The sequence below is a fragment of the Ambystoma mexicanum genome, chromosome 5p (assembly GCF_040938575.1).
Source record: "Ambystoma mexicanum isolate Mex_15411 chromosome 5p, UKY_AmexF1_1, whole genome shotgun sequence".
Taxonomy (NCBI): Eukaryota; Metazoa; Chordata; class Amphibia; order Caudata; family Ambystomatidae; genus Ambystoma; species Ambystoma mexicanum.
In genome coordinates this window covers 469,467,324-469,486,209 of record NC_090930.1, presented here as the reverse complement: position 1 = coordinate 469,486,209, position 18,886 = coordinate 469,467,324, and the positions used below count along the sequence as shown (strand labels likewise).

The 18,886-nt window shown below is 46.8% G+C and overlaps 1 protein-coding gene across 2 annotated transcripts in view; it reads right to left on the bottom strand.

Annotated features, from left to right (window-relative positions):
• LRCH2 (leucine rich repeats and calponin homology domain containing 2) overlaps positions 1 to 18,886 on the bottom strand; it is a 2,196,342-nt gene that overhangs the window by 349,798 nt on the left and 1,827,658 nt on the right. For both annotated transcript variants that reach the window (XM_069612877.1, XM_069612878.1), the window contains one exon: positions 1,205 to 1,317. In XM_069612877.1, coding sequence (XP_069468978.1) covers positions 1,205 to 1,317 — 113 coding nt within the window. The remainder of the gene's footprint in view (positions 1 to 1,204; positions 1,318 to 18,886) is intronic.

The window sequence follows — 18,886 nt, the reverse complement described above, 5'->3', positions numbered from 1 at the left end:
ATTTTTAATATAACACCTGTTTGGAGTAGTTTATAGGTGTCCTTGCTTTGTATGCTCATTGCAGGCTTTCAGTCACCCTCACCCCTCTTGAGACCTAGTCTTGACCGCCGCGATCGCTACCCTGATTGGTCTGGCTTGTCCAGAGGTTACCCTGTTCCAAGTAATTAGGTTGGCCTTCTGAACTTCTGCGCCACCAGGACAGAGTACAGAAATCCGTCTTAACAATAGGCGCCTCATGGGTTTCCTCTTGCTGCTCGCGAATAGGAGGGTTGCCATGGTATGAGGTAGGGGCTGACCACCTTTGCACGATCTTTGGAAATCGTACATTTTGTATTGCGACGATGAGGAGGTGGAATACTGTGGCACTTTACACCCTTCTGCGAGACCGAAGAATATACGGGGTCCGTATGTGTATGTATTCTACCAATTATCCAAAGCACAACAAATTCCTAATGACACTGGGGTGTCATCCGATGGTTCTTTGTAATTAAAGTTCTATACTATGAATTAGTTGATATGAATGGATGCAGGACTTCTGTGGAACATTACTGTCTTATTTTGCTGTATAAAGCAGAGTTAAAAAAAAAAAACAGAATTAATTTGAAACCATAAATCCTTACCTACTTGACCACACGGGTTTGCATGAAACAAGAGCCTTCCTCCTAACTAAATACTACTTGGCCATCGCCATTGGAGAGCAATCTGGGCCCCTGGTGGTCTAGAATTTTCAGTTTATCTTGAGTGCGAGATTGGGGAGAAAAGCCTCTGATTTGGCTCCCATGCGAGAGCTGAATGTGGTTTGGTATATAATGGCCAGGTGAGTTCAGGCCCTAGACCAAAGAACCACTTCCTCCACAGCTAGTCAGGCTGCTTCTTTTTATTATCACTGATGGTTTAGGCGAATTTATAGAGGACAATCTGGGATAAACACTGATCTGGTTCCCCAAGTATTAACCAAACGGAACGGCATTCCACTCTCTGGTGCCTGCTCTCTTTTTATAATGTCAATACTAATCTTGGACTTTCAGCGTCATTGGGAAGATGCATATGGATAAGGGAGTTGGTAACCAAAGGTTTGAAAGTATTTTTAAAGCATTTCAGGCCATAGATGAGGCAGGTTACCAATTACCCGCGTTTCACTACCCCTAGCGGTGCATCATGGACTATGCACACTAAAGATTAACACAAACCACTATATACTTACATTACGGAGCTGTTTAATTTGCTCACGTTCTTCCCTTAAATGTTCCATTTTCCTCCTCATTGTAAATCCAGGATCCACAAATGCACAGTCTTGGCGAGATGACCGGCTGAAAGCTATAAAATAAATATTATTTATCAGATTTCTTTATAAATTAAGATTGATGCTTTTCTTACAAAATGAGATTCTGTAGGATTAGTCTGTCAAACAGAAGTCTGCTGTAGCTTGCACGGCATAGAAAACACACACAAGTTTCCAATATACAACTAACGCAACAGTCAATCAAAGTGCAGTTTTATATCAAAACAGACATTTTGAACAATAAAGTTTCTTCTCACACTTTGCACATGATCAGTGAAGTATGTTGGCCCTTAAATAAAGGCAGGGACAGAAAAAAACAGATTTAATCCCAACTAAATAAATTCAGCTTTTCACAGTTGTTTTATGTGTTACAAAAACCTTATTATGTATCAGAATCGTTCAGATCATAAGCCCTCTGGGTGACGGACTCTAGGCAAATCAATAATTATTTAAATTTAATGTGATATAGTTTTATAAACAAAAACTTTACACATATAATTCAACAAACAATAAAAACAAATTCATTAAAATACAAGTTCATCTTCTCTAAATAATCACATAAAAGAACATAATATTATTATATTTAAATAATCATACTCTCTATAATAAAAGAAAATTGTCGGAAGAGGCAGAAACTACTAAGGCAAACCAAATCCACTTATAAATATATACATATACATGTCCATCAATAAATCAACACTGTAAATATCAGGGATGTAATACATGTGTTCACATATTCATCACTTACAGATGTCTTTCTGTGCTTTTCCAGTCGGAGAATAACAGGACTCCACCCCCCATGGGTATAAACAGTTTATAAACTAGGAGACAATTTGGGCTTCATACTGTTCGTGGTTAATTAGTTGTTACTCAGTCAATTGTCCTCATCAGTATGTACTGGACAACTAATCAAGCCTCATCATATTCATACTTGATTGTTACTCAATCGTTTATCAACATTACACCAAACTCTATACAGCGCTAAATGTAGACTGGCATTCAAAGTATTTAAACACATATACCAAAATTCATCTTTCTTAATATAATTCAAGTGATGAACGCAAATGGCATAATGTTTAATATATAATGAGCCTAATTTTGGGCATAACATTAGAACATGTCTGGCAGTTTCAGGTGCAGTTCTCCTTTTGCAAATCGGCAAAATCGTTCAGCTTTAGGGATTGCTCGTTCACAGCCATTCACCATTAACACCGGAAGATGATGAATACGCAGTAGTAATAAGAAACATCTAAGATTGTCAGATGGACACAAATTTAAATATCCTTGAGGTTTTTTGTAGGTATATAGGATATGTGATATGAATCCCTAACTTCTCAGACTTTCTAGGTGTTTGAAGTTGTTTTGCCGATCCCATAACTTCAATCGCTCCCCCAATTGGAATTTCAAAACTTCAAAATCTTTACCCAACAGTGGCTTCCACCCTATGTTCCTGAACAGTGTAGTCATTTCATCCATGAACTTTGCCTGTTCATTCCCACTGATATCTTCTCTCAATGTCTTCAATAGCGGATTAGAAGTATTCACTTGAATTTTTACAAAATATTCAGCTCTTTTCTTAAGAACCATAGATTTCAGTGAGAACAGTCCGAGTTCAAGTCTCAGTACTGCCATTGGAATCCCTTGCGGTAGACCCAATAGCTTACGCCAGAACTTGCCCTCTATTACCTGCAGCAAATCTAAATTCATATTAGACAGGGCCTCTAATCCATATATTACCATGGGGACCAAGCATTGAATGTATAATTGGCGTGCGCCCATATAGAGTACCCACTCTGGTTACGAGTGAACTGGCAGATCATGGCAGTTAGTTGGGCAGCTTTTATTTTACGATTTTGGGAACAGGAGTCAAACTTACTTTTGAAATCAAATTCAACTCCTAGATACCTATATGAGGGGTTATAGAGGATTTCATAACTTCCTACATGCAGACGTGGGTGGCTGATTTTCCCGTGGGAATAGAGAATTAATTCCATCTTGTTCTGATTTATTACCAATTCATTCAATTCTGCATATTCCCAGAGCCTCAATGCAGACCGTGAAAGACCACTGAATGTACAGTCAAAAATGACCAGATCATCCGCGTAAGCCATCACCAGACAGTGATTCGTACCTACTTCCGGAAGACAGTTATGAGCAATTCTAATGAACTCAGGGATGTCAGATACAAATAAATTGTATAAGGTTGGTGCAGTAACACAGCCCTGTTTTGCCCCCCGAAGTGGTTTTATTGGTCTGGTAGTAGTTCCACTGCCGTCTAATCTAAATTGGACTGAGGTGTTGTAATGAAGAAGCTGTAAGTAATAAAGCAACCCCGCAGGGCAAGCCATTCCTTTCAGCTTATTCCACAGCTTCTCTCTGTTAACAACATCGAAGGCCGCTTTAAAATCGACATATAGAGCGTACAATGGGGGGTTATTCAGTGATAAGGCTTTATCCCTTAAACTGTTCATAATAAGAAGATTATGAGAAGTGGAAAATCCGGCCCTAAAACCGCTTTGAAAGCAGTCTAACACCCCTATTCCTTCAGCCCATGATTGAAGTTTCTGTAATAATAAGGAGGCGAACATTTTCCCAGAGCAATCTAACATAGATAAAAGTCTATAATTGCTCGGGTCAGATCTGTTCCCCTTCTTATATACCGGAACCAATATTGCAGTCTGCCAAGTTTCCGGGATTCTACCTACCGTAAGTACTTTTTCGGGAAGCCTTAAGGTTCAGAATTTTGTCCTGAAGTTCAGCTACACTTACTGTGAAAGGTGGGGGGATATGCTTGTCAATGGATGGACGTACCGTGGACTCCACCAAGTTCCCATTGCGTTGTCCAAGGAATTTCACCCATTCTTCAGCAGTCAACAATAATAATAATCAATAATGGAGTTGGGTAAGAACGTTGCACACATTATTTCATTGCAGTAGATGTGAGTGTTATAATTTGTACATCGATTTGGGATTTACGATTCAGTATCCCAATTATCAGTGTATAATAATTAATATTGTCAAGCGCTTTGGCAGAAAGTGCTGTCTAAGCAAAATAAACAGGTTTGATCATGTTTGTTTTTCTACTTTTCCTATTACGTTCCTAGCATGAGCGTCTCTTAGTAGCTTGCTATGGGCTTATAATCTCACGGTCGCAGTATGCAACAGTTCTGTTATCCATTCAATGTGGGAGTCTGGGTTCACTTTCCCATAAGGCAACAATTTCATTCTCAGTGGTTTCCTGTAACAGCTTGGACTCTGTGTCACAGGATGCAGCATCATTAGGGCCAATGTTTTTATCCCTTTTTCTCTGGGAACTTAAATTCAGTATCCCAACCTGCAAGGGTTTCAGGACAAATGTTTCCCTCACTGTAGGGACTTCGATTCAGCCTCCCAGTATGCATTGTCTTCCCAGCAACTGATTCTCTAAGATCACTCTGGGAAGATGGACCCAGGATCCCAAGGTGCAGGGTTTTCCAAGTAATTGATGCTTAGTTTGCTCAGGGGCCTAGAACTTAGCAGTTCTAGCATGCAGCAGTTATCGCGAAGGTCACTTTGTTCATTCTCCTTTCCCTCCCAGATACTTCGGACACCGGTCTCCCAATACCACCAGCAAGCTTTACTACTTGAACCTTTCCTGTTCTCGCTCTTTACCTTGCTCCTTTCTCACTCTGTTCAGGTGTGCTTTTGTGTCTCTGCCTCTCAGGTGGTGTCTTCACTTTGGTTTTGCTCTCAGTAGGCCTGTTCCTCATGTCATAGTGTGCATGGGACTGCCTTAAGTGCAATTAAGCGATTCTTTCCTCACTATTGTGCTCTTGCTAACTGTCAGCGCTACTTGTTTGGCTGGGGTTACTCTGTCTTCGTCCTCCATCTCCACCAGATCAGCTAAGACATCAGATGGGCTTGTTTGTGCAGGCCTCAATGCACTGGGTGCCCCCAGATGCACAGGCAACAAGAAAGCATGACTCGCTTGTTTCAGCTGAATATGGTGATCACGCCTTCCCCTCTGAAAGTCTTTTCAAGGGGCTTCAGTGCAACAGGAAAGATTGCATGCTTGCTACCATAGATAAAAAGACTGCCAGAGCTGCCCTCTTGGCTCAGTGAGATTGGTGATTCAACACACCGGCCAAGATCAACTAGTGAAATCTGAAGCCCCTTGTATGAAGAACAAGAAATGATTAAACTGTCATTTGAAAGTCGATGTGTACAGGTTGTTGAGCATGCCCATCTTTCTCTGCTTTTAGTCACTTGGTACTTCACATACATAGATTGTTAGCTAATGCTGTGTTTATGATGGAGGGGATGTGAAGGCATTAAGAGTCTGTTTATGCCATAATTGGTCCTATTCCCGTTTTGTATGAGCCAGTTACTAAGCAGATAAAATACAAGAGCTAGAGAAAACATAGGCTCAAGATAGAAATCAAGTAAATATACTGTGAAACACAAAATGACCCCCTTCACCCTAGGTGAAGCATTCACCTGGAAAGACATTTGATATGGCCTGGCTCACAAGGAACAAGCATAGTTTGTCAGAAAGCACAGCAAATAGAACACTCGCTTTGACATCGGTGCTGAGCCTGCCGATGCAGGTTTGATTCCCGTCAGGGCCAAACACAGCCTTTCATCCTTCTGAGGTCGATAAATGAGCACCACACACTGTAGGTAACAATAAGCAGCGCTCAGATGCCTGAGGGTTCATAGCGCTATATAAATACTAAAAAATATAAAAATAGCTACCCAAATGAACAAAAAAAACCCGAGACTTAAAGAACCTACATGTGGTAGGTCAAAAGCCCTAATTGGTTCCTCATGTGCAAGGCCCATGCTGGTTTCACTTTTTACTAAACTGGTTTACCAACTTTTCCCAGATTAGCTGTCATCTAAGACCTCATCTGGAATGTGAATCCTGTTTGTACCCATGAGAGACCATAAACCTCCCTGTGGGAGTCCCCTCTTATAACTGGCTGTGAGGGCTCTTGTGGCAGCTCTTGGGAATTACAGTGGGGTATAACCTACTGCACTCCAACGGTGGCCCTACACGGAACGCACGTCTCAATCAAGTCCAGTAGCTAGATTATGCTCCTCCAAAAGTGGGATTCAGATGCTGCCATTGAAAGTCATATATACTACCAGCATCAGCTACCCTTGTCAGAATCTGATATCAACGCTTGGGAATGGTGTCCACATTGAATCTTAGACAAGGAGAGAAAAACTGGGATGAAATATGTAAAAGTTGAATGTGGCACCCTCCAGTGATCCATTGTTTGCCAAATGTTACAATTAATGCAACCTGCGATTCGGAGCAGAATTTTCATTCAGTCCAAAATGTTACTGCTTAAATAAAGGGTCATCAAACCTTCCATTGTCCAGCACGGGAATGAGTCATGGCATAGTAGGCCCACTGAACAGCTTACTACTTCTGGGAAAGGGCAACCTGGTACCCAAGGTTATGGCCATGAGGACCACTGTTGTCCCAGCGATCACTAATCAGGATTTTCACAAGAGTTGGCTTACACAAGGAGGTTGTTTCTAACCAATGTTCCAACTAGGTGCTATTTTATGTAAAAGCAAAGTGGTCCGATTGCAGAGTAATCTTGAAGTTCTGCCCCCTTTCCCTTTAAAAGGACATTGAAAAGAAAAGCACAGGCTCTCCAACTGTCCCGTTTAGTCTTTGCCTGCAGAGAGGTACCAGAATGAAGAGAAGGTGTACCTTTGAGCTTATATATGTCACACTGTGAGGAGCCCCCTCACCTTAATAAAGGACGTATGAGAAAGAATCCTACACCACAAGACCTATGATGTGGTGGATGTCGAGCCTCGCTAAAAAGATGTCACTTCATTTATAAGGCAAATGGTAACCTGAATATATCTCAGGCCTTGGGCAAGGAATGGTCTGAACAGAAGACAGCTTAGTTTTGGTACCAGGACTGTGTCACAAAGTCTTTAAGGCGGAGACATGAACAGCCTCTTGGGTCTCACTATCGCCAGCCTCCCGGGTCTGTTTCTCCCACAACAGCCTTCCGGGTCTGCCTCTCATGCACTAGCCCTCTGGGTCGGACTCTCCCGCACCAGCCTCCTGGGTCTGCCTCTCCTGCAACAGCCTCCTGGGTTTGTATATCTCCCCTGGGTGCTTCGCTCTCTCCTCATCCCCGTGGGTCCTTTGCTCTCTCCTCATCCCCGTGGGTCCTTTGCTCTCTCCTCAGCCCCCTCGGCCCTTCGCTCTGGTTCTATGTGAAAATGTCCCCTGGAATGTTCCATGTGAAAAAGTAGACCGCAAAAGGTAATTTAAAAAAATGTAGTCATTCAATATCAGCAATGCAAAGTGTGGTAATATTGTCAGTAATAAGGTTGCCAAAAAAGCTATGTTTAAATACCCAAAAGTGCAAGGCTGTAACCCTTACAATTACCCAAACCTCTAATGCAAAGCATACATTCATTTTCAAAAATTGATTAGCAGAGCTTGCTAATAAACATTTTCTTGATTAGCAAACACACACATTTGATTAGTAATGTAATAATAATATTTGTAATGACATCAGAAGTTATTTGTACCAAAGGCATACAATAAGCATCAATACAGCATTTCTGTGTACCGCTGAAGTAAGACATTAGTGAGCCGAGTCAGGCTTTGTAAATTCTTTTAAATTCTGCCAGTCCTTCAGGCAGAGTAACTTAGTTTACCTACTTGACCTAAGAGAAAAGCACTCGACCCATGGCAAAGGGTGAAAAAACATTTAAATGTGCTTTATATAAAATAGTGCGTATCACCGCAAAACCCACTTTATGTTTGGCATACTCCTGTAACCCAGAGGCCAGCCATGCACTCTGGGTTACACTGGGTTTGACATTCACTGCAAACAAAGTAAATATTACATAAAAGTTTCAAACATCCCCTGCAAATGGTACTCGGCCTTCATAAAATGTACTCGACTATTTGAGTGGGCAAATAGACCTTTGAAGCACTGGTGTCTGGTGTCTGTAAAACATAAAAGGTTTGCTGCATGAATGGACACTGTTAGGCAGAATTATATGCAGTACCCTTTGGGAACACCACACACAATTAAGACTACAAGTGACAGTACAAATTGACCTTTGGTACAAGCCTGTACTACACAGAAAACTACACAGAAAATGTGGTAGCAGTAGCGGAGCAGCCAGACTTATCTCAAGAGTAAGTGAGCAGTATCAAATAGTTACACAAAGGACAGCAATTACTATGATTCAGGCAAACACTGACTCAAGGTTACATTTATTTCACTCTTCAGTTGTTTAACATTACACTATCAAAAGCAGTTCAAAAATCATCCTCTTAATACACCACACCACTTCCCTTACATTCCAGACAAGTTAAGCTCACAAAATGAAGTGGTAGCAAAATGGCACTCCAGCAATTTAAAAGGGAGGGAAAGGCAAAGTTATTAGAAATTAAATCACACCAACAGGTAAGTACTCAGGGCAATTGAACAAGAGGAACTACAGTGATAGAATCAGGGAGAAAAGGCTTAAGGCCAAAGTCAATGGGTCAAATGCCTTTCACTCAAGATCACACAGTTCAGGGAAGTTGGCGGTAAAGCTTGTTGCACAGTGCCTTAAAACGGAGATGGAGCTGTAGCTGAGGCGGACGTTCCTGTCGGTTCTTGCAGGCTCACGGTTCCTGAAGCGACTGTCGGACTGACACAAAGTAGGAAGCTGGAGGGTCCTGCGCCACCCAGGGAGTAAAGCCAGCAGCAGAGCAAAACAACGTATAAAAGGTGCGCTCCTTAAAGCCCAAGCAGGGTAGGACCTTCCTGGCTATCCTGCCTACTGTAGCTCTGTACAGCAAATTCGACCAGAGGAGGGGTTCTGGCTTGCAGTTTGGGGGAACTGGTTGGTCCCACCAGTTCAAGGGAAGTGGTTTCCTGGAGGATCTTTGTTAGGCAGAAACCTGTGCAGTTCCCTTAAGGAACACTGCAAAAGATTTAGGACTACAGGTGTTAGCAGTAAGCCCACTTGGTAGCAGTCTGTACCACCCAGATTTACCTGGTAGCTGTGGCTGAGCCGTCAGACTTCCATCACGAAGAGTTAGGCAGTATGCAAAGTATACACAATAGGCACTCGGACACGCCAATACAAGCAAACACTGACCAGAGCTTTGGTATCAAAGTATACAATTATTTATTTAAAAACACACAGTTTGAAACACTCCGGCACTCTTATTGTAAAATATTCTAAACACAGTTACTATTGTAATATATACACCCCTTTTTCCTTATCAGATAAGTCACAGTAAAACACCACTTATTTTCATACAGAGGTGAGCGCTTAACTAGATGGCACTCCAATAAGTTTGTGAGAAAGGGAGGGAAAAAGACAGAATATGGAAAAGGTACACCACTCTAAGATTCAGGAACACTGTTAGCAAGGCAGAAGAGCAAAAGTCACTGGTGAGCCAAAGTCCAAAGGCTCGGCCCACTCTTAGAGAGAGCAGAGCACAAATGCGCCCAAGATCACACAGTTACACTAGGCTTAGAAAGTCGTGCAGAGGGTTCAAAAAGAGTTTAGAGAGGCTTTAGGAAAGTTTAGCCAGGGTGTCCCAGGCTAACCAAGGTTCGAAAGCCGGGAGCTAAATCTACCCCGTACAGTCGGTAGCAAGGGAAGCCAGGCGGGACACGGTACCTTAAGTGGGAAGGATCCTCCAGCGGTGGCAGTTGTTCCTGGCAGTGGGTGCAAGTCACGTCGTCCAGGGGAAGAGGAGATCTCGACTTGGAGGAATGATGAAGGTCGTTGCACTACCAGGGAAGAAACCAGCCGCAGAGTTTTCCGGTTAAAGGTGGTACCTTTGTTCGCAGTCGTGGTAAAACGTGGTATCCCGGTTGCCGGGGTGCTTGGCACAGGCAAGGCGGCCACGAGGTACGTCGGGAAGGCGAAAAGACGGTGAAACTGGTTATCCCCACCAGTCAAAGGAAGAAGACTCTCCGGCGGGAGATCTCCTCTGTCGTTGGGAAAAGTGGTGAGACGGTCCAGCAGGGCTCCACCGGTGGTGGCGTCGTGGCAGGTCGGCTCAGCTTCTCCCTCGTCGGATTCTTAGGTCCTGTGGAGACTCCTGAAGTTCCAGTCTCCAAAGCCCTGCTTTTATGCAGAAAACCCCCATTCACTCAGCCTAGCTGTCACTCAAACATGCTAAGTGGTGAGCCGGCCAGCTCACCACTTCGGCCAATCAGGACGGAGTGCGATTTGAGTTGCCTAGGCAACTCAGTCCAGGGTGCCTAAATCCCCCTCCACCCCTCCACCCCTCCTAAGTACCCCAGACAGAGTGGCACCACCTTGGAGGGCTTCTGTGGAGAAGCCCGCCAAAAAGTGGAACAAAGGGCTCGACTTGGGTTGGAGTCACAGAAGAGAACACAAACGCCATTTTAGAATCAAGTTTTGGCAAAAAATACCAACCGGAGAATTAATATTAATTAAATAAACCGGCGGTATGTTCGAGGCTACCGTAAATAATTAAATAAAGATAGTAGCCTAAAACAATGGGAAATCCCATAGGAAAATATTTGCGGTTGAATATAAAAAGTAGTATCCACTGCCACCAGCCAAAACTCAATCAGGGGGGACAGAGACGTGCCCCCTCGACTAACAGACCCTGGGGCAATTGAATTGCCCCAGCCAGTACGTTCACAATATGATGGTTTGTACTGGTTCTGTTCGGAATTTAAGACTAGTAAAATCAATGGTGACTTTACATGCCCTGGGAAACAGTAGTCAGTCCCAGGGTATGGAGTCTATACTGGGGGGTCACTATGACACCCCTGTGTCACTGCACTGAGGGTGCTGTTTAACACACATCACAAAAACACATGAAGCCCTGTGGAGTAAAAGACCCCATAGCCCATTAACCACATGTAGATTCAAAGAAACACACTCAAATCATGCCCAAGAGTGAGAGTAAAAGAGTCTCACTCTTGGCAGGAGAAAAAAATAAACCCCAAAAATCCAGCAACGCTGCTGGGGGACTCACTAGGTTAGGAAATTCAGCCTAAACAGAGAGTTCTCCCTAACAATCTTCTCTGTCGTCGGATTCTGAAGATTCGGACCTGCAGCAGGGCTTCACCGGGCGGTTCATTCGTTGTAGGGGTCCTCTTCTGTCAGCTTCTCGTTGGTTCTTTCGTTCCAGTGGCGACTCTGCCTTTCCAGTCCCAGAGACCTGTGTTTTATGCTGTTTTCCCCCCATTCATACAGCCTGGCTGTCAATCACAAAGCAGGGTGGCTGTCCTGGCAAGGACAGTCCCCTTAGCCAATCAAACAGGAGTGCGACTTGGGTTACCAAGGGAACCCATGGCAGGGTTCCGAAGATCTCTCCCTCACATCCTGCCTACCTAGACTTTCAGGTGCCTTAAGGAGGGCTTCTGTGCAGAAGACTGCAAAAAGACAGCGAACAAGGGAATCATCCCCGATTTGGCGCGCATAGATAAACACGAGAAAGACTAACAAAAAGAAATCGAGAATCAACCCAGCCGGAGCCAAAATAAAATGCATTTGGTCAAGCGGGTTTATGTTCGAGGCTAATATAATAGCCTAAAAAAATACCATGGTTATATAAGATAACCACAGTAGAAGATTTAGGGTAGCGAAACAATACTCCAAGAGACACAGACAAAAAGGGATAAGAATTAACCCTTTGCAATACTCCATTTAAGAAGGGGTGTACTGGGTCTGTGGTTTAAAGTAACTAAAACAAAGTTAATGGCAACTTTACCTTTTCTGGGGGATTGTAGTCAGCCCCAGAAAATGGAGTCAGTGGGAAGTCTAAAAGAACCCTGTGTCGCTGCACTGAAGGTGCTGTGTAACACACATGAAAAACATGAGGCCAAGGAGTAGGTGAGGCTCCAGTGCTCAGGATCACACAAAAAGTGGAAACACACACAGCAAAACACATGTAAGAGTGGGAAAAAGGCTAACACTCTTACCACGTAAAAAAAAAATCCTAGAAATCCAGCAAAGCTGCTGAGGGACTCATTAGGTAAGGGAAATCAGCCGTTTATGAAAATTCTCCCTAAAAGACACAAATACATATGATAAAAAGGCTCTAAAAACAGTTTGGACAGTTCTCTCTCATATAATGCAATCATAATCGTAGAGCAAAGCGAGCTCTGGAGGCTAACTACAATGTATGGTAGTATAGTAAGGCAAGCGGCATAGCTACAAAAAGTATATTTTCTCTGAGCATGCATTCCGCACTCCGCTACGAGAGAACCGCGCCTAATTTGCACTGCTGATATTGCCATGCAGCTGAAAATATCCTGTGCCTTCTGCCATTAATATTGCACGACCACCAGCAGCCAAGTACCAAGGAATCCATTGGTACACTCGAGGTCCGGACCTGCTTCAAGATGGCCGCCCTCGCTCTGCTAACCTGAGCCTTCCTGCCTTTTCCACCTCAACCGAGGCTACTGCTGAGGCTTCACATATATTGCCCAATTATACGCCGGCGAGGCGTAAGCCGGCCCACTGATCCAAGGACCACGGAAACAAGGACCTGAACCTATCCCGTACCTGTCCAGACCGTCCAGACCCCAGCACCACAAACCTTTGTCGGCTGGTCCTCTACCTCGTGCCATTATAACACGCACCATCCTCGCAGTAAGCATATGTTGTTCCCTTATGACATACTGTATCCATTCCGGATTCCTATTTCTGTAATTCACTGCCGCCGATTTCTGATCCTTTGCCTGCAATATATCACCGTGCTCGCTTGCTTCACCTACCTGCTGCTGGTATCAACTACCATTAATCAACTCCGATATACCGCTCTTCAGGCCACCGTTAATTCACAGTGCCTGACGTCGGAATGACTACTTGCGTTGCCGTACTCTCCTAATATCCAGACCCTATGACTGTCCCTATGCGTATCCTACAGCACTCCACGAAAATGACACTGAGTGAGATTTCAACCCCACCGCAGCATCCATCCTAATTTTACTACTGCAGTGATCTGGCATTGCACACGAAGAAACTCTTCACTATTATTTGTTGCCTGCCCTCGACACTAGTATTCTCTACGACAGCTTCTCTACCAATGATCTGACCGATCTAGCTGTAACATGCACCCGTTCTAGCCTAGCATGGCCCGCTTCAGCTGTGTTTTGACTAGCACGGCCCGCTTCAGCTGTGTTTTGATTGCCTCAGATGCTTTGCAATTAGTCATAACTTTGCCCAACCTGTTTGTTCATATATACTTCTACTGACTGATTCAATTTGTTTTGCCTGATTTAACTGTAACCTGCATCTCATCTAGTCAGCACGCCCTGCCTTAGCTGTACCTTGTACTCAGCCTAAAGATTGCCCACTTTGATTGCTTATACATACTTCTGCCTGAATTAACTGCCACATGCACTCTATCCAACTAGATGCCACATGCATTAGCCAACCTGTGCACTCTCGAATCTAGATGCTACCTATTATACCTCACCTAGCTGTGTCATTTCAAACTTAGGAGTATCCCCATTGCATTTTAGCACATTTGTTTAATTTCGAATCTAGATGCTACCCATTATACCTACCTAGCTGTGTCATTTAAAACTTAGGAGTTACCCCATTGTATTTTAGCACCACCTTGTGAACCTCGTATTGCATTGTATTGCTCTGGGCCTGCGACACTACCTTGTGAACTCTATCCTGCATTGCAGGCTTGGTTATCTGCTCTGCATCATTTGTGAACCCCTAATTGCACCGTACGGCTACCTGCCAGTACTGACTGACTGCCCATAATTGCTATGTTGACCTCTGCATTGTTTATCTACCTTGAGCGTGCATATTGAGTAACTGATAAAGAACAAGTTACTTACCTGTACCTGTTGTTCTCCAGCATGGGTCTGGCATGGATTCACATGCTCATGAATATTCCCCGCCGTCAGACTGGGAATCCTCGGTAAAGAAAAAATCAGTATCAGTTTCATTTCTGAACTGTCTTTCGTAGTAGTAACCAATCACTGGTCTCTGGGTCATACTTCCCCCAGCCAATGACTGCCCTCTCCCTAAGACCCTCCCCTGGCAGCCATCCTCAGATTTGGTAGCACGTAAAGTGGCAGTATGACCAAGTGAAGAGCCGCAGAGGGGAAGGAGGGAGGGTTTGCATGTGAATCCATGCCAGACCCATGCTGGAGAACAACAGTTACAGGTAAGCAACTTGTTCCTTCTCCAGCATGGGGTCTGGCATGGATTCACATGCTCATGAATATAAGAATACATAGCAGTACACACATGCGCAACCACAGGAGGTGGCAAAAGGCTCAACATTAAGCATTACATAAACTCAACATTAAGCAACTCTTACCTCCTCACCAGGCCCACCTTCAGGCGAACAGGTTACGCAGCACTGCTTGGCCGACTCTGGACTCCTCCTTGGAATCCCGGTCGACGCAGTAGAATCTCGTGAAGGTGTGAGTCGACCTCCACGTAGCAGCCCTGCAGATGTCCAGCAGGGGCACACCATACAAGAACGCCGTAGTAGCAGCGATCGCTCTGGTCGAATGGGCTCTCGGACGGCCGGGCAACGGTCGGTTGGCAAACCGATGACAGTGCATGATGCAGCCGGAGAGCCATCTGGAAATGGAAGCCTTTGAGAGAGTCTTCCCTTGGTTCACAGGTCCAAAGTTCACAAACAGCTGTGACGTCTTCCGAAAACTCTGTGTTCGTTCCACGTAGAACTTAAGCGCTCTAGCTACATCCAGCGAGTGCAAAGTCCTCTCGGCCGTTGACGAGTTCAGCGACTCCAGGTCATGATGAAGAAAGGCGCCTCCATCTCTGGAGAGAAGATCTGCGTCCATCGACAGCTTGATTGGTGGGGACGCTGAGAGGTCCAGAAGGTCCGGGAACCAGATCTGTCTCGGCCACGCCGGTGCGACGAGGATCATCCTGCACTGGGACCTCTTGAGCTGGCTGATGAGTCGAAGCAGCAGCGGCAACGGAGGAAACGCATACAGGAACAGGCCGTCCCAGGGGAACGAGAAAGCATCGCACATGCTCCTCGGCTGGGGGAAACTGCTGGCGAACCTCTGACACATGGGGTTTGTCGCTGTCGCAAACAGGTCGATCTGGGGTTCGCCCCATCGTTGGAAGAGCTGATCCGCTTGATCCTGACGTAGTTCCCACTCGTGGCACGAGCGCAGCTCCCTGCTGAGTGAGTCGGCAATGTTTTTTTTTATTCCTGCCGGATGAAAGGGAACCAGAAACATCCCCTGGGCAACGGCCCAGTGCCACAGATCCTGGGCCTCCTTGGATAGGGCTGGGGATCTGGTGCCTCCTTGCTTCCGGATGTAGAACATCGTGGTGGTATTGTCGGTGAAGATCCTCACGACCTTGCCCTTGAGGGAAGGGAGGAACGACTTGAGCGCCCAGAACACGGCACGGAGCTCCAAGATGTTGATGTGGAGAGACCTCTCCTCCGGGAGCCAAAGGCCTCTTGCGTGGAGATCTCCGGTGTGTGCACCCCATCCCTCCAGGGAGGCGTCCGTCGTCACCGTCTCCTGATGTGCCAGGGTCTGGAAGTCCGTGTCCGCCGTGAGGTGTGCATGGGTGCCCCACCACTGGATCTCCCGACGGAAAACCTAGTTGAGCGGGATCTTGTCTTCGAAGCTGCCTGCCGCTTGCATCCAGCGGGCGTCGAGGAACTCCTGTAGAGGACGCATCCGTAGCCTGCACAGGCACACTAGATAGAAGCATGAGGACATCATACCGAGGATGGACTTGATGGATCTCACCCTGGCCACGTCCGTGGCTAGCAGGCGCTGCACCTTGCCTAAGATGGCCTTTGTCCTTTCCTCCGACGGAGACGTCAATCGTTCCACTGTATCGAGCTTCACTCCCAGAAACAGTGCCACCTGTGATGGAACCAAATGGGATTTCGGGTAGTTGATGGAGAACCCCAGCTCCGTGAGTAAGCAGACGGTCTCCGCCGTGTGCTCGACAGCGAGCACTCTTTTCCTTGCACGGATGAGCCAGTCGTCCAGGTAGGGGTAGACGTGGATCCCCTGCAGGCGCAGCCGCACCTCCACTGGTGCTAGGCACTTGGTGAACACCCTGGGTGCCGACTTCAATCCGAATGGCAGAGCTCTGAATTGGTAGTGGCGTCCTTGGACTACGAATCTGAGGAACTTTCGGTGTCCTTTTAGGATGGGGATGTAGAAGTAAGCATCCTCCAAGTCCAACGACGATAGGAAGCCACCCTCCTCCAGCTGTCCCAGCACGTGCTGGAGAGTGAACATCCTGAACTTCTGTGCCTTGATGTATTTGTTCAACCGACGTAGGTCCAGGATGGGGCACCAACCGCCTGTCTTCTTTCTGACGAGGAAGTATCTTGAGTATACTCCGGAGCCCCGGAGCCTTTTGGGGACGAGCTCGATGGCACCTTTCTTGAGCATCGCCTTTATCTCCAACAGCAGTTGATGGACGTGATTTTCCTTCCTGGCCACGGGAGGAATGCAGGGACACTTCTTTTGGAATTCGAGAGTGTACCCGTGGGCCAGGGCATCCAGCACTCAATGCCAGCCAGCCTCCCACCGGGGTGCTTCGGTGGGAGCCCGACGCTACGGCCGGTTCAATCTTGCTTGGAGGCGGCCTTGCCGCCTTGGCCTCCTTGGCGACGACGCTGAGATCCCCCTTGCTTGCCGCGACCCCTGTAAGCATCCTGGGACGAGGAGCGGGCCGCCTGGCTGTACGTAGAGGAGCCACCGCCTGATCCCTTGGAGGCCCCCTGTCTGCCTCCGGTGCTCTGAAAGGGCCGTCGTTGCTGAAGGACTCCCAGGGCTCGGGCCGTCTCTGTGTCGGCCTTGATGGCCCGCTGTGACTCATCCACCGTTTTCTCAAACAGGTTGTTGCCGTCGAATGCCATGTCCAAAACCCTGGTCTGCACGTCCTGACGGAAGTCTGTCGCCTTGAGCCAGCCACGTCGTCGAAGGCAAACACCGTTGCCTAACTGGCGAAAACCGGTGTCGACAATGTCCATTGCCACCGTTATGGCGTGGTCCGACGCCACCTCACCTTCCTGCAGAATCTCCAGGGCCTCTGCCCTCTTGTCCTCTGGTAGGAAATCCAGTAGGGGAGCTATTTTGTACCACAGCTCCCTGTCGTAACGGGCCACAATCGCTAAGGCATTGGCCGCCTTAATTGTCGTCGCCGACGACATGACCCGTCGCCCCAAGGCATCCAATTTCTTACCCTTGACGTCAGGTGGGGAAGTAGAGGTTGAGGCTGTCGCCCCGCCGCCTTCTTCTTGGCCACCGCTGAGACGACCGAATCCGGCGTAGGTTGAGCCCTGAGGCACAAAGGGGCGGCGTCGGGGACCCGGTACTTCTTCTCGTACCTGTCCCCCTTGGCAGGCGTCGTGGACGGGTTCTTCAGGATCGCAAGTCCCTCGTCCCAGATATCGTCGAGTAACGGTACCGCGAGGACCGTCTTTCTCTTGGCCTCTCGCCGTTGAAAGAGGAAACCCTCCTTCTGTTCCTCGGGGCAGAGCTGGAAGAGCTCGGATACCCTGGCGATCATGGCGTGAAAGGAGACAATTTCGTCGGACGGGGAAGCCCGAGGGAGTGGTGATGGAAGGTCTGTCCCGTCGTCACCACCGTCGTCATCCGTCCCCATCGTCATATCCATCACCGTGTCATCCCTGGGGTCCGGTGAGGGGGATGAGGGCTCCACGGGTCGTGGGAGCATGAAGGGCGGGGAAGGATGAGCTCTACTCCGCTTGTTCGGAGGGCTTCTGTCATGCGACGCCTCAGATACTGGCGGCTATGGCTCCGTTGGATTCACTACCGCACTTCCTGATTTCCATCACGCAATACACTACGTGTATGAAGCGGTCTAGTTCTTTTTCAACGCATGCACGCCTCTTTCTGACATCTGCGCTTTGCAACCTTTCGGTCAGCTGTGTTTTCTTTCACTGCTGTTGTTGCGCCACGCAGTGTTGTCCCGGACTCTTCCGGTCGCTTTTCCTGTTTACTTTTCACTCTGGTCCGCCTCCCTGCTCTTCTTCCTCAGTTTGTGCTGCTGTCCCGTGCGCGGTTTGCGTACGGGTCCTTTTTCTAAGCGGACTCTCCGCTCCTTCCTTTTCCTACAGCCAGTTTTCTCTCTTCCTCTTTTCTGCTGCCTAAACGCTTTGGGCTTTATGTCCCATCTGCACTCTACCCCTTAGTTTTGGTTTATACCTATTGGGATCTGACTTGTTGGGTTCCATTACTGGACGGTTACATTTCTGCCACTTGTGTCCTGTACCTTCAAGGATTCCTGCTGCCCACAAAGCCAGAGTTTTTTTTGCCACGTTTGGCTTTTTTTCCCTATTTTGTCCCTCCCGGGAAGGGGGTACTCAGGGAAGTGCTCCCTAGTAGCCTTCACTGTGGCTTCCTCTCGTGCGAGACCCAAACTACAAAACGAAAAAGAAAAGGACTACAGATCCCACCGATCCTTGAGCCCACTGGAAGAGGACACAGATCACTCAGGTGAGGAGGTGGAGGAGGGAAATTGGGACACTCAACCCCCACGGGAAAAGGAAGTTGACAGCTTCCCGACGGGCCCGGTTCTGGATCGTCCACCGGGGTTCGTGGTAATCTCGTCCTTATCTCTGTTCATAAAGTTTGG